The sequence below is a fragment of the Ctenocephalides felis genome, unplaced genomic scaffold, assembly GCF_003426905.1.
Source record: "Ctenocephalides felis isolate EL2017-DRISC unplaced genomic scaffold, ASM342690v1 CF-g0.4_SCAFFOLD_01492, whole genome shotgun sequence".
In the NCBI taxonomy this organism is placed as follows: Eukaryota; Metazoa; Arthropoda; class Insecta; order Siphonaptera; family Pulicidae; genus Ctenocephalides; species Ctenocephalides felis.
Window position 1 is genome coordinate 58,419,352 of NW_020537646.1, and position 25,842 is coordinate 58,445,193.

The following is a 25,842-nucleotide window of genomic DNA, read 5'->3' on the forward strand; positions in this document are numbered from 1 at the left end:
TTTCAATCATGTGTAATAAATCCACTCGGAATACTTCTAATCACTCATAAATTAAATTATTTTTTATTGAATAAGTCGATTAATTACACATATCGGAAAATTCATGTAACTAGCCTGAAGGCTAAATACCAAACCAACTAGTCAAAAATTTGCTTTTAGAAAATACTCCGAGTTAACGTGTTCGTTCGTTTTCTATTATGTGTAATTAATCCACTCAGAATACTTTTATCACAAATTAATTTATTTTTTATTGATTAAGTCGATTTTTACACATATCGGAAAGTTCATGTAACTTGCCTCAAGGCAAAATACTAACACCAACTAGTTTTATAACGGATATCCAAATATGAATATAATACAATTTTAATTTTTAGAATTTCGAAAACAAATAGACTCATAAAACTAAAAAGAAAATATTATGTTACTGTCATTTATTTATTGTTATTTGTCATTTGTGATTGAAATAGAAATCATGTGACAGTAGGTAATCCCATCTTTGTTTGTCACTTTGTTTATTGGATGCGTTCATCAAGATGAGACAAATTTCCGCTAAATATAATTAACCCTCGTACGCGTGGTACACATATGTACCATCAAGTTCTAAAATATCTAGACAGTTGAATTTATGTATGAAAGCAATGCAATTCGTGTAACGACGTGATGTAACTGTTTAATTGTGATGTAAAACATATGGCACATAAAACAGAACCACTCGCGTTTTGTTTTTTGTCCACCCAGACCACATTGCAAAGATTGTACTATTTTCAATAAAATATATAAACTATTTGCGTTTTACGGTGATTGTTTGTTATTACAGTGGACAAGAAATACAACTATGTTTCACACATTTTGTAATTATTACTAAATTAGATTGGTGGTACACATATATGCCAGTAAAAAAAATATTGTTTTTATAGAACGGTTGGTCCAAACGTGTACCAACAAAAAGTACGCACGGTACAACGGTTACCCACCCTCACCAGCTGCTCTCATTATTTAAAATTATTTTTTTGATTTTGGTTTCACCATATATCACACATTAAAAATACTACACAAACCGATTTTTGAATACCATCCCGAAAGTGTTAAAGATGCAATTTTCCTGATTTGCAAATTGAATAGATATTTGGATTGTAGTTATGAGAATTGAAATTTTTGACAGAATGTAAAATACGCCATCACTTAAATTTAAATTTAATGTTTTTTGTAGAAATCTGATGATGAATCGGGGATGAGTTCGAGACATATAATTATCATCATGGTAATATTTTCACTGATCTTGTGTGGGATGTGCAGTGTCTTTTTATTTAAATGCATTCGAAAATTAATACAAGATCATAAAACAATAAAGGTACGTAAACAACTTCTGTTAATCCAATTATATATTCAAAACGTATATATATATATATATATATATATATATATATATATATATATATATATATTATTGTGTAATAATGCAATTCGTGCGGTTTTGATAAATAATCGTAGTACATGGCCAGAGCGCGAATGCGGAAGTGCACATATGTCACGTCCTATACCTAATAAATAGAATAGAAATCGTCCATCGAATTTAGTGAGTCTTAAGAGAGAGTATGTCTTAACACGAACTTATGTTCGTTGATGAGTTAAAAGTGTAATTGGAGATTTAAAAAAGTGACAGTCAACTTAATTCAGTGTTTCAATCAGATTTTGCGTAGAGAACTCTTTCAGCCTATACCGGAATAATGTGTTCACGGTTCCGAGGAGTTTACTACCAGTGCTTATTATATTATATTACAACTTACTGCTCTGCCCATGACACCAGGCCAGGAGTTGAGATGGTTCTACACACTATTAAAAGGTTGGACCAAGAAAGCTACAACTGGCTTTACTATCTGTAACTTACTAGAAACGGCGTGGACCAAGGAGTGGACAATCTGTATCCTGGAGACAGTGTGGAACAACCCCAGCAACTATCTTATTTCATTTCATGGTGTCAAGCGGTGGTTTTTCCTTGTGGTGAAGTGCAGTGTTGAGTGTGCTGTGAGTGTCGAGTGAAGCTGAGTAACAGAAATTTTGCATCAGGCGCTGCAGCAACAGCTGAGAACCAGCAGGATCAGGACTGGCACGAGGTACCAAAGACATTAAATGTGGCGCCATACCAAATAGCACCGTGAGAAAGGCTACTCTACGCAGATCGACGCAGACTTCTCGATTAAGGCTCCCTCTCCAAGTAAGGAAAACCAATCCTTCTTTTGGCAACAACTGCACATCCAGACCAGAACATCATAGTCGTCAATTTTTTTTTAAGATTTTGTTTGTCAATTAGAATATAAATAATAATATTTTGTCAATTTGAATATTTTTTTTAAGTGTTAGGATTTTGATTGTCAACAAGAACAGGAACGGTACTTGGGTAACATTTCTGTAACAACGAGCAGTCGACTATTATTCACACCATTATTATTTTGTTGACTTCACATATCCGTCAAGGTTAAGTTCAAGCAAATATTGTTAACTAAACACTTTTCAACAAAAACAATCACGAGAATTGTCAGGTCCGAGTTTCATAACAGAAATATGTTTAGAAATATGACAAAGTAAAATAATTGTAAAGATTAGTAACAAAGTCATCAAGTAATAATATAGAAGACGCAGAAAATAATATTGAAAAGTTAGTGGTTCCAGTTAATGACTATGAGTATCCTATCAAGAGTAAATTTACATCTGCTGATCTTTTCATAACGTCGCGAATTTTAATGTGGCTTTAAATGCCAGTATAAGGGCAAAATGCTTAAAGGATTTAGTGTAGTCATTGTGCCACTCTTCAGGCGATAGCGCCAATCCTTCATTTCAGATAGCCTAATATTAAATTGTTCAATGAAACAATAGGTATCTAACAAATAATTAATTAATCAGGGTAGGAAAAACCCGAATGGAGACTCGTAGGGTTAGTGAAAACCTCGAGATCTTAAATATATTTGACATAATGAAGGTATTTTGATGACTTATATGAGACCTATGCATCCGCTGGAATGAATCAATAAAATCTTTCAAATAAATTTAATTTCGTTATTTTTATTTTTAGGACCAAAACACGCTCGTTGATTGTATCGTTAATATTAACTATTGCATGAGAATAAATTTCAACTATAATAGTAATGTTATATATAGAAATATTTTTAAAATTTTATATAAGAATGAAATTTTAATCTTGAATATTACATAAAATGAACTTTGAAGTTTTGTGAGACAATAATTGTACTTCAAAATGCAAATTTTAATAATAATTGAATTCAATCAACTGCCGACAACACAAAATGTTACAAAAAAGAAGGGGAAAATTATAATTTAAATTAATGTCAATAATAGCAATATAACTATCCCCATAGAATAGAATTATAAATTGAAAAAAAAAAATTGGAAAATAGAAAAAGTCCATGTTTGAATTATTGATACAAAATTATTTCATTTTAAATTAAATTCAATTTATTGGCGTTATATTGAACGTAAAATATTTCCAAAATTTTCTCTATAAGTATAATAAATTTTATTTTGAAAATTAGTAAGCATCTGAGTAAATTTGGTTCTATTATAGTTGAAGGCGCCCGACGCAATGTTTATTAAAAAAAGTAAATTAAACAATCACTACACATGGACACTTTACTACCTCGAAGGACCATATATAATTTAATATTAGAATGGCTATATCAGACCTTTAAAAATAAGTAAGTTAAGTAATTTGGTTTAGTTATTAATAGTATTTATTTGTGTGATGTTCACGGTTCAAGTTATGCGTACAGAATGAGTCATTTCTTATAACTAGCTAAGTACCTACAGTAGGGTAGGAAATTATTTTATTATGTCAGGTAGAGAGAGATGGATTGATAAAATTTGTGAGGCTCGAACATGCCGCCACGTTTGAAAAAACAATGGGAAATTAATTTACATGATTTTTCAACATTGCTTCATATAGTTATGGTGTTATAGAAAAGTTACAATAAAAATGTATAAAGATTAATTAGTTATGATAATATGTAATAATGATTGATTTTATTATCACTTAAATTCTAGTAATGATTAAAGTCTTGTGTAAACACAGTTTATGAATTCACTATTGTTTTTAATGTCTATTGGTAACATTCACAGGTTTAGTGTTTAAAGTCTCAAGTTAAAATAGTTCATGCATTGATTTGTATGATATGGTATATATCACTGTTAATTGTTAGTACACAAAGTTTTGTTGTTCAAATTCACCACACTATTGTTTGTTTTATTGGTCACAACACCCACAGTACATTCCTTCACCTGAATATGCTGCTGAAACGCGTCTCAAGTGCCAGTTCCAAATGTTGATCCCTGCAGTCGTGGATTCCGGAATAGTTTCTTGACAGGTATTTTAAGCAATAGTGGGTTAGGTATGGAGGATAAAAATTTTCAATTGGAAAGTGAATGATTGTTAAGGATTAGTAATTAGGATTGGAATCAAAGGAGATTCTGGTTTAGAATTTTGTCAATCCGCGTTAAAATGTGTTTAAGTTAATTTATTGATAAGAATGTTTGTATGTTAAGTAAGTGTTTTTGATATCTCATTTTAATGTGCTTTATGAGATTTAATAGATAAATAGATAATAAATCGATAGTTTCGAAATGAAGGGTCTTTGATATGATATATCTTATTAAAAGTTTAATTGCTAAATTATTTGTTGCCCTTATGTTAATTGATTTATGCTGTAGTATCACATGAATTTGTTTTAGGTTTGATGCTGCGTCAACAAAATTTGAACTGTTTTCTGAATATATTTTTGTAAATTTTGCAACTTTGCGCAATGAACCACTTTTGTGTAGCCACAAAGTATTTCGCAGTCAAATAAAAAGTCTGTTCAATATGAAGAGCTTTAGTGATACAACAATCAATCAAGATAATAAAAGTATTATTTAAAACAAGTTTAATAGTTTCACATTCCATTTTTGTTATTGGAATTTTAAAAGTTAAAAAGTTGTTTGTATTGAAAGACGTTCGTAACCACAATGGAAATCGTAAGTTTAGATTAACTGCAGTATTAGAAGTCAAAATGTTCATATCAAAATTTGTTTATATTTCGTCTACTCTATCAGTTACAGTCTACTCTATCAGCCTTTCCGCTTGTATGATAGAGATTTTATAAGAAATAAAGTAACCGTATAGTTATTCAAATACAATTTTTTATTATATGTAAAGTTTAATGCGCGTTTTTCTTTTGGTATAAGATTTGCTAAAAATTCAAGTCGTTGAAGTGTTAATTTTTTTAAAGCCATTACTTTAGGTTTCGATGTAGTTAAATATATTTTAGTATTAGAATTTTTCCCGGTACAGCATAAATAGGTAAAAGTTCTGTATGCCCATTTTGTCGCGTCAAAAAATTCGTGTGGTAATTGTTGAGTTATTAATAATTTATAACATATTGGAGCTGTAGCTTCCGAAATAAGTATTTTAATAATAGTTTTATTTATAGCGTTATTAGCTAAAACTATCTTATTGAATCTAAAACTATCTAGTATATTACAAAATATATCTAAAGTTTTAGCAGTTAGTTTGTCAAAATAAATATAAGGTTTTCCTAAAAGTTTAAAATGATTAGTTTTGAAATCATATAGATTTAATTTGTCATTCGCTAAAAGTTTTGTTAAATTTTGTTTAGTTGTTAGTAATGAAAGTATTTCATTTGCCGCGGTAATCATGTAATATTCTTTAGATAATTTATCGTTTGATCGTAAGTGGTATTCAAAACATTTAAATTTCTTCAACATAATATGTTTATTACGTGCCAGATTTTTATTGTTGGCAAAAGAAATTTTTATACCGAATCAACAGGTAATTCTCGTAGTATTAAGGGTGAGATTTTGTTTTCCGGCTAGTACCTGGTTTTCCAGGTTTGAGGTAGAATTATAAAGTGTAAAAGTCTCGGGATGCGTGTTCCCGTTTAAGCCGAATTGAGTAATATGCGAATCAGGTTTATTGTTACCTAATTGTATGTTTTTATTGTAAAAGGTGTCGTTGTCGATTACAAAATTTGCTTTATTACTCTTCTTACATGTTGAGTATGGTAATTTTTCAAATTTATGGAGTTTTTAAAATGTTTGCGTTAAAAGAATTTGTCGGAATGTTATACGTAGTTTTATTATTTTCGTTTCGTGTTTCTGATAATTCCGCCGCGAAGGAACAGTTTTTGCCGATACAGGTAAAGATTCAGTTATGCCCCCTGCATCGGGTTTAGGGTAATTAAAATTTTGGAAATGATTGATATTTTGATCAAACTCAGGAAATTTGATCGAAATTGGAGGTTAATTTATATTGTTTGACGATTTGATTGTTTGATCACTAAAGCTGCTAGTAGAACCAGATTTATTGGATGCTTTATTAAGTAGTTTACGTAATTTTGATAGACATCTAGTATGATCGTCATCGAAATCAAGTAGTTCTGTTTCTAATAATTGATCAATTTTTTCTTTGTCGTCAAAAAAGGTAGATATTTTGACAAGTGTATTTTGGAACGTGTCTATCATAGGTTTCACTTTTTCCAAAATACTGTTTATCTGTAATACATTTAGTTCGCTACATGAAATTTTTGACATTTCGTTACAAGTTTGTTCAAATTCTGCTAGACGAGCTTTTACTAATGTTAGTTTGTTTTGTAAAGATTGTAATGATTTTAATGAATCCATTTTAATGTAGATTTACACAAAATTTTAGAGATGGTTAAGTATAGAGTTAAGTAAAAGATTAGGATGAATTTAGGATAAGTTAGAAAGGATTGCTTTGACTAATCTTGTTTGATGTTATTCTGTAGCTTCTTGACCGCTTAGTAGATTTTCTTGATGAATGCAGTAATTATGCTGTTGATAATAACGTGCACTGATGAGTTTTCATGGATCCAGTAGATTACGCTGTTGATAATCACTGATAAACACTTTGTAGGTTAGATTTAGTGGCTCCAGTGGATTACGCTGTTAATAATCACTGTGCACTTCGTAGGTTAGATTTAGTGGCTCCAGTGGATTACGCTGTTGATAATCACTGTGCACTTTGTAGGTTAGATTTAGTGGCTCCAATAGATTACGCTGTTGATAATCACTGTGCACTGTGTAGGTTAGATTTAGTGGCTCCAGTAGATTACGCTGTTGATAATCACTGTGCACTTTATAGGTTAGATTTAGGGGCTCCAGTGGATTACGCCTTGTTGGAAATCACTGTGCACTTTTTAGTTTATATTAGTTAATATAAGTTTAAGTTTTACACTGGAGGTCGAATCCGGCTCGATTGGACCATTTTATGAAGACGCCCAGCACAATGTTTATTAAAAAAGTCAATTAAAAATCACTACACACGGACACTTTACTACCTCGAAGGACCAGATATAATTTATCATTAGAATGGCTATATCAGACCTTGAAAAATAAGTAAGTTAAATAATTTGGTTTAGTTATTAATAGTATTTATTTGTTTGATTTTCACGGTTCAGGTTATGCGTACAGAATGAATAATTTCTTATAACTAGCTAAGTACCTACAGTAGGGTAGGAAATTATTTTATTATGTCAGGTAGAGAGAAATGGATTGATAAAATTTGTGAGGCTCGAACAATAGTAACTGCGTAAATTAACGTTAATAATATCTTTTCTAAATATTTTTTTTTATAATTGTTCATACTAAATGTAATTTTGATGATTTGCGTTAATAGTAGAAGCCTCATCATTTTTCTATTGTGATGTTTGAGTCAAGAAATATCACTTAACATTTGGTTTCAAAATTTAACAAAGCACGGAATGAAAATTTGCTTAGAATGTATTAACTTTGTGAATTTTTATGAATCTTGATGTATATTACAAAAACTTCATTTTATTCACTATTTAAGCAGTTTTGACAAGTTTTTTTTAATCGAAAGCAAGAAGAATTTGAATTTTATAGATACAGAATTTCATTTAGAAATCTGCGAAGGGTAAAAAAAGTCATCTTCAACTAATATTCATTCTTTGAACTTCGCGAATCATTTTATGTATGTTGATAAAGTTAGTAACCCGGCTTTAGAGCGGTCTAACGCCAACACAGACGATATCGCAGTTCAGAATGATACTATTTTCAATTCAATTAATATTTATTCACTGCAATCGCAAATCATTTTTTCATGTTGTTAAAGTTAGTAACCCGGCTTTCGAGCAGTCTGACGCTAATATCGTCGATATCGCAGTTCAAGATGATATAATTTAAAAGTTGGCTATTAGTGCCGTTTTTATGGCCAATGTGCCTGAAGGTCCTCTTATTACAGACTTCCACATTTCAATTAGTTCCGGTAAACTTATCGGAAAATCTGACAAAAATTAATAAAGGAGACATAAAGGTTCTTTTATTTCAGATTTTCACCTTTTTAATAATTCCGGTAACTTATTGGGAAATCTGTTGACATTATTAAAGGACATAAATGGGGTAGAAAAATCCAAAAAAATAATTATAGGGTTATTATTTATTATTAAATTATTTTACAAAAAAAACTAGTGGGGTGGGTGGCCTCGTGCCTTAAGGCAAATTGCTGGAACTTCCCGTACCATGTAACCGTTTTCAAATAAGATTTATTATAATTATGGTTTAACATTGTCTAATTATTATAAGAAACTATATATCACCAATTGGGTTGAAATTATTTGTTTAAAAAAGTATTTAGAACTATAGTCATAATTAAAAATAAAATCTTAATTATTTTTTTTATATTTTGTTAATATCAAAAAATTAAAAAAAAATTTAAAAAAAAAAAAAAAAATGGTACAAAATTTTTTTTTCAAAATCAATTATTTTGTTAAGACAAGCAGAAAGTTCTTTGAATCAATTGAATCGGACGCTTAGTTCTCTTAAAAACTGCCATTTTTTGTATATTTAGCTCTGTATCTCCGTAATGGCTGGGCCTGCCTTTGCGAAAAACTAATAACCCCTTCTCCCAATCATTACTAATTGAATGTTTTTTAGATCATTCAATCGGATGCTCCGTTCTCTCAAAAACTCGATTTCTATTTTCTGCACTCTTTGCTCCTTATCTCCGTAACTGCTGGACCTGTCTTTGCCAAAAACTAATCAGCTCTTCTCCTTATTAATAGGAATCGAATGTTTTTTTAAACCATTCAAATCGGTTTCGTACGTACGCCCGAGAACGTGGGCGAAAATTTGTATCCATACATACATACACACACACACACACATACACACACACACACACACATCCATTTTTTCTGAGGTATGCCAAAACGTTCAGAAACCTTCAAAACGTCGATAAATGTAAAAATTTTCAATTCCGATTTTCGGCCCATTACAATAACTTACCCTACGGGAAGTTAATAATACAGTTGTGATTAATGCATTTTATTAATAATAAATAACTATGAATTTCGAGCGTTCAAAGCAGATATAATAAGACCAATAACAAAAATAGAATTTCTATCACCTCTAATTATTTATTCACTTATAACAAAAGTCATTTTGATGCATAGTATGAATAATTCAATGGAAATAAAATACTAAAAAAAAGAAAAATATTATAATAATTTGTGTCAATGATTCCGAAGTTGAATGGCCACTCATATATTATTAATACTGACATATTCTAAATATAATAATTCCAAATTAATATTTTTATATTGAATATTTTTATATTGAATATTTTTATAGTACAAATAGAATGTTCAAAATAGAATTTAAAATTAAAATTTATAAAATCAAGAGGGCCCAGGAATCTATTAATAGAGAAGTATGTGACAGCACACAATTGTTGGACAAATTATCACTATCTTTCATATGTATTTCTATCTAGATGTAATGTATCAGAAGATTGATATAGGATTCTCATACAGGTTCAGTTAGTGCTAATTGTGCGTTTTTTTTAACATCATATTCAAAACATTAAACTGAATCTGGCGCAGAGTATTTTGATCATTATTTAAAATTTGAATCAAATAAATAACTTACGAGACAAAATTAAACAACTTATGATAATATTAAATTCGTAAAAAAGAGAGATCTTGCACCTTGTGAATATTCTAATGCAAATAGTTGTTTTTGTTATTTTACTATCCTAGTAGAAACTTCATTATATATCAAAACCAATTAATGATTAATGATAGTGATAATGGATCAAATAATTATTTTTATCACATGTATTTTTAAAAGTTTTATTGATGTGTAAACAATATAAATCAAATAGGTCAAAATTTTGCCTACATAGTCATTTTAATGCTGCGTATATTGACAAAGCAGATACACAAATTATGCAACTTGAGCGAATTCATATGGTATTAGATTGTATACTGTATCAAATAAGAATAACCTAATAATGTAATTAATTATTGTTTATAATATTTTACTGTATTATCAAAATTCAACCTTTGAAATTAAACAAACTGTTAAAACTAAATCAAAATAATTTTAATGAACTATCAAAAATCACAATATGCAGCAAAATGTTACAACAATATTAGATAAAAAAGGTTAGATATTAATTTTTTTACCAAAATTATCATCAGAATTGTTAACTAATTATTATATTGCAGACATACTACAAAATTTTATACTTTTTCATTTTCATATTTTGCAAAAAATTTTCAATTTATTTTCTCTTTTGCTATAATCATTTATACCATAGATTGCTATATTTTTTATTTTTTAAATTTATCGAGAACGATAAATTTTTTCAAGAGGGGAAGAACCTCAAAAATTTGTATTTTTTTTTTCTTTTATGTTTCCTGAGGACAGGCAACAATCTTTAGGGGTGGCGTATTGTGTAATAATGCAATTCGTGCGGTTTTGATAAATAATCAAAGTACATGGCCAGAGCGCGAATGCGGAAGTGCACATATGTCACGTCCTATACCTTATAAATAGAATAGTAATCGTCCATCGAATTTAGTGGGTCCTAAGAGGAGTCTAGAGTATGTCTTAACACGAATTTATGTCCGCTGATGAGTTAAAAGTGTTATTTGAAGATTTAAACTAGTGGGGTGTATGGCATCGTGCCTTAAGGCAAATTGCTGGAACTTCCCGCACCGTAACGAAATGATCGAAAAATATTAAATGTTTTAAAATAGATTATTATAAATATTGTAACATTTTCTATTTATATTTATAAGAATTTTATAAACTAAATTGGAAAGTTGAAATTATTTCTTTACAGTATATTAGAACAGAATTAAAATAAAAATCTGAATTATTTTCGATATACAAAAAAAATTTTTTGGAAAAAAAAAATTATCAAAAAAAATTTTGAAGCAAAAATTTTTTTTCCAAAATCAATTATTTTGTTTAAATAAACAGAAAGTTTTTGGAATCATTCAAATCGGACGCTTAGTTCTCTCAAAAACCGCCATTTTTTGTACATTTAGCTCTGTATCTCCGAAACCGCTGGACCTGCCTTTGCCAAAAACTAATCACCCCTTCTGCCCGAAATTACGAATTGAATGTTTTTCGGATCATACAAATTGAATGATTCGTTCTCTCAAAAACTTGATTTCTATTTTCTACACTCTTTGCTCCTTATCTCCTAATCATCTGGACCTGCCTTTACCAAAAACTAATCAGCACATCTCTCTATCAATAGGAATCGAATGTTTTTTAACCATTAAAATCGGTTGATCCGTGCGCCCGAAAACGTGAACAAAAAATTGTATCCATACATACATACACACTCACACACACACATCCTTTTTTCTGAGGTATGCCAAAATGTTCAGAAATCCTCAAAACGTCGAGAAATGTAAAAATTTTCAATTTCTATTTTCGGCCCATTACAATAACTTACCCTACGGGAAGTTAATAAAGTCACAGTCAACTAAATTCAGTGTTTCAATTAGATTTTGCGCAGAAAACTCTTTCAGCCTATTTCTAAATAAAGTGCTCACGGTTCCGAGGAGATTACTATCGGTGTTTATCATATTATATTACAACTTACTGCTCTGCCCACAATACCAGGGCAGGAGTTGAGAGGATTCAACACACTATTGAAAGGTTGGACCAAGAAAGCTACAACTGGCTCTACTATCTGTAACTTACCAGTAACGGCGTGGACCTAGGAGTGGACAATCTGTATCCTGGAGACAGTATGGAACAACCCCATCAACCCCTAACCAACAACTTATATCATTTGAGACATCTTATATCATTTCAATATATATATATATATATATATATATATATAATTATATGTATATATTTATATATTATATATATATATATATATATATATATGTGTGTGTGTGTTTTTTAGATTACTGAATGTCGACACACATCAAGTGTCAAAACGTTTAATGGAATAAACAATTTTGTTATATTTATATATATTGAAATATGTGAGTTTGGTGTTGATATATATTTTGATGAGTTATTTAGAATTGGGCAGTAACACCAAGTAAAAAAGAGACTAAAGTAGTTTTGAAATACTTTATTTATCCATACGTCTTGGTCTTCATCGAGACCGTCATTCAGTGGAAAAACCAAAAGATTTTAAATAACAATTTTTACTTGGTGTTACTGCCCAATTCTAAATACTCATCAATATATATAGATATATATATATATATATTGTATATATATATAAATATATATGAGTGAGTTTCTTGAGGGCGATACATCAAACAAAGAAAAGGAAAGCAAGCAAGGAAAGGAAGCAAGGAAACTCCTTTTCTTTGTTTGATGTATCGCCCTCAAGAGCTCACTCATATATTTCAACATCAAAATTAACTACTAAATCATAATATATATATATATATATATATATATATATATATATTATATACATATATACTAGGTGACCCGGCAAACAATTGATTTTTTGCTAAGTAAAGGTATATTCTAAACAATTTTCTAGAGAATCAAAAAATATTAATACTTTAAGTGTATAAGAATGTGTTGTTTGCATGCTATGAGGTATTATAAGCCCCATTAGTTATACGTCTAATATTTTGTCAATACAATTAAACTGGAAGTTTTATACATTTTCTATAGAAAACATGATATAATCCATTACAAGTCTTTTTTGATCTTTCGACTTATTGATTACGTTTCAAGTTTTTCGTTTTTTTTGGACGATACATCAAACAAAGAAAAGGAAAGCAAGCAAGGAAAGGAAGCAAGGAAACTCCTTTTCTTTGTTTGATGTATCGCCCTCAAGAGCTCACTCATATATTTCAACATCAAAATTAACTACTAAATCATAAATATATATATATATATATATATATATATATATATATATATACATATATACTAGGTGACCCGGCAAACATTGTTTTGCTAAGTAAGGTATATTCTAAACAATTTCTAGAGAATCAAAAATATTAATACTTTAAGTGTATAAGAATGTGTTGTTTGCATGCTATGAGGTATTATAAGCCCCATTAGTTATACGTCTAATATTTTGTCAATACAATTAAACTGGAAGTTTTATACATTTTCTATAGAAAACATGATATAATCCATTACAAGTCTTTTTTGATCTTTCGACTTATTGATTACGTTTCAAGTTTTTCGTTTTTTTTGGATTCTGGATATTATGTATAATTGTACATAATACTACCGAGCTTAATACAAATACAAAAATTTTTTAATTTCTTCGAGAAGAGATAGAAAATGAATTAAGTATTTCTTTTTTGACCTGTTTTTTGAAAAGTTTGAAGTAACATTCTATGAATCAAAGTAAATTTAATAAATAGTATATATGTAGAGCAAAGCGGGGCACAAAGGTAAAATTTGACTCTGAGCAAATATTAATTAAATTATAAAAATCCAACCAATTATAACAAAACAAATAACACATATCAAACGAACAATTATCTGACTACGTTCAGTAAACTGCCTTCTACTTCATCATTATAGAAATGTGCTTTTTTTATGTCGTTCAAAAAATTGTTATCTAGACCTTATTACCCTTTAGGCGGGGTAACTTGAAACTAGCATGTGGCAAAATGATTTAAAGCTTTAATATAATTTTAAAAGTATTTTACAAAATAATTACATTTTTAACTAATGCTAAAAAACTACCAACGAAAGAAAATACTTTTATGGATTTTTTAAAGATTACCATTTATCGCCCCCATTTCAAAGATTACCGTTTTTAAATCAAGGTTATAGCTCGTTACACATCCTGTTTTCTCTACTTTCAAATAATGTTGTTAAACAATGCTTAAGTTTACTGATTTTTGACATATCGGTGGTGGACCTTTTCAAACCCCGTACCTTCATATATTACTATATATTCTTCGATAAATTCTGGGAAATTATAACTGGGAAAATGTTATTCGACAAAATGTCCATTTGATCGATACCAAATTTAGGTTCTGAATATAAATAGCATAAGTGAAAAATAATATAACCTGAAAAATGTTTTATAAATACCAATGAGTATATAATTATACAAATAAGATCTTTCAGAGCACCGTGTTTGAGAAAAATATGCCAAAAAGGGCATTTTCATATTAACATTTCAAAAAAATTGATATTTTGAATCTCTAGTAACACTTGCGGTCCGTTTAGTAACGATTTTTGTTTATAAATAAAATTACAAACAAAACTACTTACTACAATTTAATCATAATTAAATAATATTTACGTAAAACATCCTATTAAACGTAATTGAACATCATCTGTCAAAAACGTTTGACATTTCAAGTAATAGCCACCGTCCATTGTTTTATTTAAATTACGCTTCTACAAAAATTTTCAAACTAAAAATGTACAGTTTCTACGCGATTTTAAAATAATATCTCACCTTTCCGACCATCTCTGGATTGGCCGAATTTTTCCTTGTAATAAGATTTCTGTCGCAACAGGATTTCTGGCGAGCAAGAATTTTGCGCCAGATTTTCACTTGTTTTATGATTAATAGTAATTTCGTGTATTATCAAATAGATTATTATAAATATATACTGTAAATTTCACAGATTAAGTGAAATAATAATAATTAAAAGACAATAAAATGCTTCAGTTTAATATAACAAATATTGATTTTGAAAATCATTTTTTTTGTCGGATTTTATCGGATAATTGATTGATAATTGATATAAATATATTAGAAAGGTTCGCTTTTTTAATTTTGAGTATTTTTGTAAATTTCGAAATTTTTGAAATGAAACGATTTGATTTTTAACTTTCCGTAGGGTGAGCTATTGTAGTTTTTTTTTTTCTAAAAATCGAAATTGAAAATTTTTGCTTTTTTCGACGTTTTGAAGGTTCGTGAACATTTTGGCATACCTCAGAAAAAATTGATGTGCGTGTTTTGTGTGTCCGCATTTTTTCGTTCACGTTTTCGGGCGCACGTATTAACCGATTTAAATGGTTCAGAAACATTCGATTCAAAATTCAGATTTTATTTTTGACTGACTAAAATTCTAACGATGAACAAATAAGTTCAACTTTGCAATTCAGTTAATATAATTCTTATAAATATTTGACAATGTTACAATATTTATAATAATCTATTTGAAAACATTCAATAGTTCTCGAACATTTCGTTAGGGTACGGGAAGTTCCAGCAATTTGCCTTAAGGCACGATGCCATACACCTCATTAGTTTTTTTAATTTTTTGGAAATTTTGAAATTTTTTGATATTTTAGATAAAATTACGAAAATTTGAAAAAAAATGCATATTTAAATTTTTTCGGAAATTTCACTATTTTAAAATTACTGAACTGCGTTTTCTAAACTCATCATTTATTCACGCCGCTATATATTCACAATAGCTATTTACAAAATAAAAACTAAACGCTTCCAAAATCGAAGTACATGAATCAAGTACGCATTGATATTTACGTGACAAAATACAGCTTTTCTATTGGACACTGAAGGTATCGGTCACAAGATAGTTCATCTATCGCCGAATAGGATATGCTCTATTCGTAAAACACGGTAGGAATTTGCGAGGACAGAAGTTGTTCTGAAATCAAATTCCGACGTTGCTAAGTTAACGATTTTACACAGCAATTATGATGAGGACACCGCCGTTGTGAATAGAGATCTTAAACGTGAAATCTGGCAGGCAAGATCGTAAATTATGATTTATTATGTCGTTGCTAGGGTAACAAACTGTCCGGCACGAAAACTGGCGTCGTGTGCACCGGGCTTAAGACTGACCAAATCGGTTTAGAGTTTGTGTAACAAATAAAATGCGTGCGTACGTGTTAGTGAAAAATTTTAAAACTGTTTTGTCATTGGTTGAAAAACTGAGATAGACGGAGAAGAAGCGTCATCAGGAACCTCAGTAGGAACATAAAAAATATAGCTTGTGGAAATAAACTGTAATCAACGGTTGAAAATATGTGGATAACAATAAATATAGAAACATTATAAATCCATGAGATACATTAGAAGAGAAAAATGTTTAAATATTAGCTATGAAACAATATTAGTTATGGAACAAGTTATTATAGAAAATTATAATATAATATATTATATATGTATATATACATAAACCATACATATACATATATACATACATATTCACCCATATGCATACATACATATACACATATATGCTTATATATATATATATATATATATATATATATATATATACACAAAAGAAAGTGTTAAGATGTATTGCGCATATTGAAAAAAATATTTGAAGCATTAGGGTAAATATTGAAAAGAGCAGCCAAATCAAATCATTTCTTAATGGCAAGTAATATTTGTATGTAAATACTCTCAGCGAACTCCCAGAGAGACTACAATCCCATTGCCCCAAAACTTTATTGTCTTTCCAAAATCCATAAAAATGGTTTTTCTCTTTGACCAGTAGTTGCTGACTTAAATTCCCCTATTTGCAAATTATCCAAATTTATTGGTTCAATTTTATCATATGTCACTCATAATTTTCCCCATTTTGTCAAAAATTCTTTTGAACTCATTTCAAAATTTAACTTCCTCAATGTACCTTTTGATTTTTCCTTTGTAAGTTTAGATGTTGTTTCCCTCTTTACTAACATTTCACCTGACCTTATTCTCGCTGCCATAGACCACAAATTGATTGATATTAGCAAACACGCAAATTTCAATTTTTCTTGGTTCCTGAAATGTATTAAAGCCATTATTTCCAATACCTATTTTTGGTTCAACGATTCCTTCTTTAAACAAAAATTTGGCACTTCCGTTGACGACATTTAACTTGCATTCCTACTTATAACATAACAAATTTTTTTAATTTCGTTTAATTAATTCGACACACACCATTGTTTTACTGTAGAGACTCAACTTAACAACTCCATTAATTTTTTAGATATTATTTTTTTATAAATGACGGCTCCATCACAACATTTTGGTATTAAAATTCACTTGGTCCGGACGTTATTTAAACTACCCATCACCCCAAATCGACTAAGATTGCATCTATCATCAACTTACTAGATCATGCCATCCATCTCTCTTATCCATCATATTGGGAAAAAATGTTAATTTGATATATTCTACCCTTCAAAATAATTCCTATCCTCTACAACTTTTGCGCTCAGTAATGAATAATAGGTTACCTTTTCTTTGTAATAAATTCCGTACATCTTCGTTATTTACCTCCTAATCACAACAAAATAGTATCACTTCACAAATCCTTAACCCTGTTTCTGAAAATTCACTATGTCTCAATTCCTTCATCTCATTACCCTACATAGACTGCCTTTTCTACTCTTGGAAAAAACTTTTCTCATCCGTTAGTCTGAAGCTAGTGTGTTCAACTGGACACACTCTCGGCGACTTATACACTAATCTAAAAACTCCTACCCCTACTTCCCGCATGTCAAACGTCGTGTATGTCATTGACTGTAACGATTGCTAAAATTGCTATGTTGGTGAAACTTCACAATTTCTCTCAAAACGAATGCGCCAACACGAACTCAATAGCTTAAACAAGAAGCATAATAAAACCATGATCACCGAACATGTCTCCAACTTTAAACATTCCTTTAATTTCGCGAATCCAAGAGTTATCCATCGAGAAGCCAACACTTTTCGTAGAAAGTTTGCTGAGAGTATTTACATACAAATATTACCTGCGATTAACAAACGATTTGATTCGGTTATTCTTTGCAATGTCTACTGTGATGCTTCAAATATTTTTTTCAATATGCGCAATACATCTTAACACTTTCTTTGTATATATATATATGCATTTATGTGTATATGTATGTGTGTATATGGGTGTATATGTATGTGTATTTGTTTATAGAGGTGCGAAAAAAAATCTTCATAAAACGCCTCCATCATTGATAATCCGCTGTCCATCCTACAGCAGACAACGATGGACGGTAGTGTGGAGATTTTTACCCACTAAAAAAACACTCCTCTCCCGTCTCCCCGCAGATGGTACGGAGAGAACTGGATTAGAACCGCGTTAGCATTACATCAATCCAGTCTGTGCTGCGCCTTGCAACGCCTGCTTCCGATTACTGGTCTCTTTCTCCAGTTTTATCCTTCAAAAGGTGCTGTGCATAAGCTGCTACAGCTGACCAGTTTTTTTCTTGTTTCATCATGTAGGTCACAAGACTTGAGGGGGTGAGCCTGGTGCCTATAATGTCTTCGGCGTTGTTATGATAGTCCTTCCACCGAGCACATTTGAAGAAAGTGTGCACAGCGTCGTTGATTTTATCTGGACAGTATTTGCAAATTGGCGTATATGTATGTGAATACATGTATGTATATGTATGTATGTGTATGTATATATGTATATGTATGTTTTGTGTATATATATATACATAGATATTATATTATGTTATAATTTTTATAATAAATTGTTCCATAACTAATATTGTTCCATAGTTAATATTTATACATTTTCCTAATAAAGTTCTCTTTACGTATTTTTTTATTTTTACAATGTATCTCATGGTTTTATTATATTTCTATATTCATTTTTATTCACATATTCTCAACTGTTGATACAGTTTGTTTCCACAAGCTATATTTTCTATGTTCCTACTGCGCATGATTGCCGAGGAAATCTTTGTATTATGACGCCATTAAAAATCTTTCTATCTCAGTCTTTCAACCATTGACGAAACAGTTTTACGATGTTCCACCAATGTACTCACACATTTTACTTGTTACACAAACTCCAAACGGACAACATGCCTCGTTTGGAAAAAGCTTTTTTATAAAAAATTTATTATTTATTTTTATTTAAATTTTACAATTACTTAAAATTTGCCACATAACTCGACTTTTATCAATTTGTGTTTCATAATTTTTTCGTGCATTTTTCGTGTGTTTTTGTTTTTTTTTTTTCACTTTATTTGTATGGCGAGTTCTTTACATTTGTTTATGTCTATCTTTGCATTTTCACTTTTATCTACTTTCACAATATATATTTGTTATAAAACAAATTTATTAAATTGATTAGATTTATGCTTTTTTACATGCTTTTATTTATATTTTTCTATAATTGTGTTTTTTTTATATTGTTTTATATTGTAACCCTGAAATATTTTAATGTAGAACTGAAGATGGGTCAAATCAAAATCCGAAACGTATGTTTTCATAATAAAAACATTTTCCTTCAATAAAACTGTTTTTAATTACTGGATGGATGCCCAATATATATATATATATATATATATATATATATATATATATATATATATATATATATATATATATATATAAATATATACATACATAAATAAATATGATTTTTTTTGAATAGCATTGAAATTGATGTTGATATATATATATATGTTTAATTTGAGTTAAAAAGTCAGGCGTTACATCAATAAAAATAGTATGAGAGTTTTTTTAAAAATTTATTTATTCAAATCCATACGTTTCGACTAGCATCTTAGTCTTATATATATACGAGGTCTGTTCAAAAAGTACCCGGAATTTTCGTTTTTTCAAAAAAATATTTATTTATTCGTCTACATTAATGTGGTCCCCTTCAAAGTAGTCCCCCCCAGATATAATACACTTATGCCAGCGTTTTTTCCAATTTTCGAAGCACCCTTGATATTCACTTTTTGATATGTCCTTGAGCACTCTCAGCGATTTTCTTCAATCGAGGAAAACCGCCGTCCTTTCATGGGTCTCTTCAACTTTGGGAATAGGAAAAAGTCACACGGAGCCATATCTGGTGAATTTTTGCACTTTGCAACACTTTATTTCATTTTTTACGCAAAATTTAATACAAATTCTTTGACTTTTCAATTCTTCCATTGTAAAAATCGCCGAGCTCAGAAAAACACGTCGAACCTTAGCGACTACCACAGACAAAGTAAACAGTGAATATAGCTGAAAATTTCATCATACTTTAGGGGCATGTATACCAACACAATAAAAAAAAATTTTGACAATCAGACACTCCAGACCCGCGAAATTTAATTATTAGTAATTCCGGGTACTTTTTGAACACACCTCGTATATATATATATATATATATATATATATATATATATATATATATATATATATATATATAAATTGTTTCTTGGGCATCCAACCAGTAATTAAAATACAGTTTTATTGAAAAATGTTTTTATTTAGAGAACATACGTTTCGGGTCTTGATTTGACCCATCTGGATGGATGCCCAAGAAACAATTTTGTAATATATATATATATATATATATATATATATATATATATATATATATATATAAGGCTAAGATGCTAGTCGAAACGTATGGATTTGAATAAATAAATTTTTAAAAAACTCTCATACTATTTTTATTGATGTCCGACTTTTTAACTCAAATTAAACATATATATCAATATCAATTTTAATATTATTCAAAAAATTCATATTTATTTATGTATATATATATATATATATATATATATATATATATATATATATTACAAAGTAACTAGCAGCCCATTCGTCGAAATAAAAAAGGTATAAAGTGTAAATACTTTTATTTATACGTTTCGACACAAGATGCGTGTCATCATTCAGCAACAATTTGAAAATTTTATTACTAATATAAACAACAATATAGATTAATTGTAGCATAGAGAAACATTATACACACCACAGGACAAAAACACTCAACAAAAATTTATTTTAAAAAATTAAACTTAATAACATATTAGAGAAAAACATTTTTTTAGAAAAAATTATGAATAACTAAAAGATTTGAAACTAATTTGACTAAAGGTTATAAAATACATAATTGTGAGACGAGAAACACGCCCATACCGAGCATCCAGACTCGACTGAGGCGTATTGATAGGAATGGGAGGGGACGCATCAAGGACAAAATTCTCGAAGCACGAAAAACGCCTCGAACAAACAGTGCTTGAACTGGAATTGATCAAAAGGAAAAAGAAAACCATGTAAACGTTAGAACAAGAAAAAACAATATTGCAAAAAATAATAAAAAGAGATAAGCAAATTAATTTTATGTTTTTTTAATAAAATCAATAACAATCTGATAACTATCATGTAAAAGGTGGGATGAATTGCGTTTATTAACACAAGAGGAGGAATTTAATGAAATAAAAAAGGATTCAGCAAATTTTCTAAGGTCACTATTTTTTTCGATATAAAGGATAACCGGATGGGAAGTGTTAAAAGTGTGATTGAAATTGAGCATATGATCTGAAAACATCGTTTTGAATTGGTTTGGATTTTTTGAATTATAAATATGTTGATTAACTCTCTTATAAATATACTGGGAACTTTCTCCAATATAACACAAGTTGCAATCATTGCAATCTAACCTGTAAACAGAATCAACATATTTATAATTCAAAAAATCCAAACCAATTCAAAACGATGTTTTCAGATCATATGCTCAATTTCAATCACACTTTTAACACTTCCCATCCGGTTATCCTTTATATCGAAAAAAATAGTGACCTTAGAAAATTTGCTGAATCCTTTTTTATTTCATTAAATTCCTCCTCTTGTGTTAATAAACGCAATTCATCCCACCTTTTACATGATAGTTATCAGATTGTTATTGATTTTATTAAAAAAACATAAAATTAATTTGCTTATCTCTTTTTATTATTTTTTACAATATTGTTTTTTCTTGTTCTAACGTTTACATGGTTTTCTTTTCCTTTTGATCAATTCCAGTTCAAGCACTGTTTGTTCGAGGCGTTTTTCGTGCTTCGAGAATTTTGTCCTTGATGCGTCCCTCCCATTCCTATCAATACGCCTCAGTCGAGTCTGGATGCTCGGTATGGGCGTGTTTCTCGTCTCACAATTATGTATTTTATAACCTTTAGTCAAATTAGTTTCAAATCTTTTAGTTATTCATAATTTTTTCTAAAAAAATGTTTTTCTCTAATATGTTATTAAGTTTAATTTTTTAAAATAAATTTTTGTTGAGTGTTTTTGTCCTGTGGTGTGTATAATGTTTCTCTATGCTACAATTAATCTATATTGTTGTTTATATTAGTAATAAAATTTTCAAATTGTTGTAGTTGCTGAATGATGACACGCATCTTGTGTCGAAACGTATAAATAAAAGTATTTACACTTTATACCTTTTTTATTTCGACGAATGGGCTGCTAGTTACTTTGTAATATGTTTCAACGTCGAAAAAACTATCAAGATATATATATATATATATATATATATATATATATATATATATATATATATGATTTAGTAGTTAATTTTGATGTTGAAATATATGAGTGAGTTCTTGAGGGCGATACATCAAACAAAGAAAAGGCAAAGATTTATGAAATAATCTTTAATTCCAAACGTTTCGACATTCAATTTAATGTCATCATCAGTGGATCTAAAAACAGTATGGAAATTAGTATATCTAGGTAATTATAATATATGTAATAACAGAACACATCAAAAATTTCAAACACTCCTTTAACTTTTATAATGCAAGTATTCTCTACCATGAACGGAACACCATTCAGAGACGTTTTGCAGAATCTTGTTTCATATCAGTATGTGATCACGCGGTAAACAAAAGATCTGATACCTCCTTACTTTGCGATAACTACCAAGTAATACTAAATAATGTTTCCAAATTTATCTCCTCAGAACAAAACTAATTCTGACCATACTAACCTTGCCAACATTACTAGTTTAACTTCGGCCTTGAAACCCGAGCTTTACCTACCCATGCATAGCAAATTTTGAATAACCCTTAAAAAATTTTTTATTTTAGATATTTGAGTTATTAGTATAACTACCTAGTAATACTAAATAACATTTCCAATTTCTCCTCTTAAAAAAACTAATTCTAACCATACAAACCTAGCCTAACATTACTAGTGTCAACTTCGACCGTTTTTCTACTTACCCACTCATAACAATCATTGAATGACCCTTAAAAATGTTTCAAAACATGTGTGGCGCTCACTCATGCCTCGGTACTCGCAAAGTACAGAAGTCGTGGCAGAAATTACATAATTCTACTTACATTTTTGTTCAAATAAAACTATTATTTTTCTGTTTACATCATACAAAAAAATATAAAAAATGCATGGTGTTGACAAGTTAGTTGTATAAATGTTAGTGCCAATCTCTAGTGTTGTGTACGCTTTCTCTAGATGTAACCTACCAACGTAATGTGAGTCCACTTGTATTTTATATGTATTATCCATCTTCATAAATATTTTTTTTTGCTTTACATATATACGAGTTTACATATGTGTATGTTTATATATATATATATATATATATATATATATTTTGAAATATGTGAGTTTGGTGTTGATATATATTTTGATGAGTTATTTAGAATCGGGCAGTAACACCAAGTAAAGAAAAAAAACTAAAGTAGTTTTTAAATACTTTATTTATCCATACGTTTCGGTCTTCATCGAGACCGTCATTCAGTGGAAAACTAAAAGATTTTATATGATGTAGGAGGCAATAATATAAAGTTATAACTTATATATAAGTACTTACAGAATTAATTATACAAAAATACACTACACTATTACACTGTGATAAACCAGGCTATTAATAATTGGAACATTTAAACTAATTAATTTTTTTAGACAATTTTTGCTTACATTCTAGTGTGTACAAATTGACTAACGTCTAAAAACTGAATGAATTGTGTTTACAATTTTTTTGAGAAAGTGTAAAAAAGACCGGCAGACATATGTTTTTTGTAAAATAATAAAATAATAAAAATACACGCTTCATTCAGATATGGTGGTGTTTTTGAAAATAGTCGTGAGTTATTTTATAGTCATTGCAAAGCGAATTGTTGTCAGTTCTTAAATTTATGGCTGTATCCTTGTGTAAAGATATTAAGCAACCTTCGCTAAATCGTCTTTTAAATAAATTATTTTCGAAATGTAGGATCGTGGGATTGGAAAAATCAATGCTATGTTTGAGTTCATTGATATGATCTGTTAATTGTGTTTTATACTGATTTTTATTTTTTGAATTGTTTTTGTGTTGAGATGTTCTTTTGTGCAGGTTCTGACTAGTTTCACCTATGTAAACGCAATTACAATCTAGACAATTAAGCTTATAAACTAGATTACTTAAGATTCTTGGGTTAAATTTTGATTTTAATTTTGTAAAAAGAGTTGAAAAAGTATTTTCGGAAGTACAAACTACTCTAATATTATTTTTATTGAAAAGTTTTCTCCACGGGTAATATAATTCTTTGATGAAAGGTAAACTTATAGTTCCGACGTAGTTTTCAAGGTTTGGGTTATTAATTAAATTATTGTGACGGTTTTGGAGATATAAGATTCTATTTTTTGTTATGGATTGGATGAGGTGTTGTGGGTAGGAGTTTTTGGTTAGGATTTGTGAAATGAGAGAGAGATTCTTTCTTAAAAATTTACTGTGTGATAATAATAATGCGTGGTCAATTACGTTTATGATTGTGCCTATTTTGATAGATAGGGGGTGGTAAGAGTGGTAATTAAGATAACGGCCTGAGTATGTTGGTTTGTGATACCAATCAGTTATTATATTATTATTTTCGCGAAAGAGTTGTACATCTAATAAACTGATAGATTTATTATTTTCTAATTCATAAGTGAATTGTAGATGTTGGTTGTGGGCATTAAAAGAATTTACCAGAGTTGTTGTGTCACTGTTTGGGATGCATGTTATGATGTCATCAACATATCGATAGTAAAAAATTTGTTTATTGTAGGAATTTAAAATTGCGTATTCTATGTGTTGAAGGGCTATTTCAGCTAAAGATGGGGAGGCTGGAGATCCCATTGGTGTACCAAATGTTTGGAAGTAGAATTTACTATCGAACTCAAAATATGTGTTAGAAATTAAAAATTTAATTGTTTCTCGAAACCAGTGTAGGGAAATTGTGGTGTGGAAGGATATATCGTGCCTTTTTTTAGTTATGGCTTCAAGGATAAAGTCTAATGGAACGTTCGTAAACAATGATACTACGTCTAAACTAATTAAAACGTTATCATTTGGAACTGTAATTTGTTTAAGTTTTTCGACAAACTCGAAAAAATTTTTTATGTGAAATGGGGATTGTTTAGTGACAGGAGTTATGGAATTGTTTATATATCTTGATAATTTATAAAGTGGTGAGTTAATGTCTGATACAATAGGACGGAAAGGTAAATTAGGTTTATGGATTTTGGGAAGACAGTATAATCTTGGGTGGTAAGGATGTAAGTTTTTTAAACTTGAAGCTGTGTCTTTGGGTAACTGTTTATTAGTAACGAGTTTGTCGATAAACTTGTGGCAACTACGGTTTATGTGATCTGTAGGATCATTAACAGCGATGTTGTAAGTTTTTTGGTCTGAGAGTAAATTCGAAACTTTATCTAGGTAATCTTTTTTGTTTAACACAACGGTTACATTTCCTTTATCGGCTCTAGTAACAATGATTTCAGGATTATTTTTCAAAAAAAGTTTACATTGTTTCAGATCTTTTAAGATATAGTTA

At 29.4% G+C, this 25,842-nt stretch overlaps 1 protein-coding gene across 1 annotated transcript in view; it reads left to right on the forward strand.

Annotated features, from left to right (window-relative positions):
• Positions 1-25,842, forward strand: part of LOC113371666 (neuropilin and tolloid-like protein 2) — a 658,950-nt gene that overhangs the window by 440,163 nt on the left and 192,945 nt on the right. Inside the window, exon 10 of the mRNA XM_026612314.1 lies at positions 1,211-1,351. Coding sequence (XP_026468099.1) covers positions 1,211-1,351 — 141 coding nt within the window. The remainder of the gene's footprint in view (positions 1-1,210; positions 1,352-25,842) is intronic.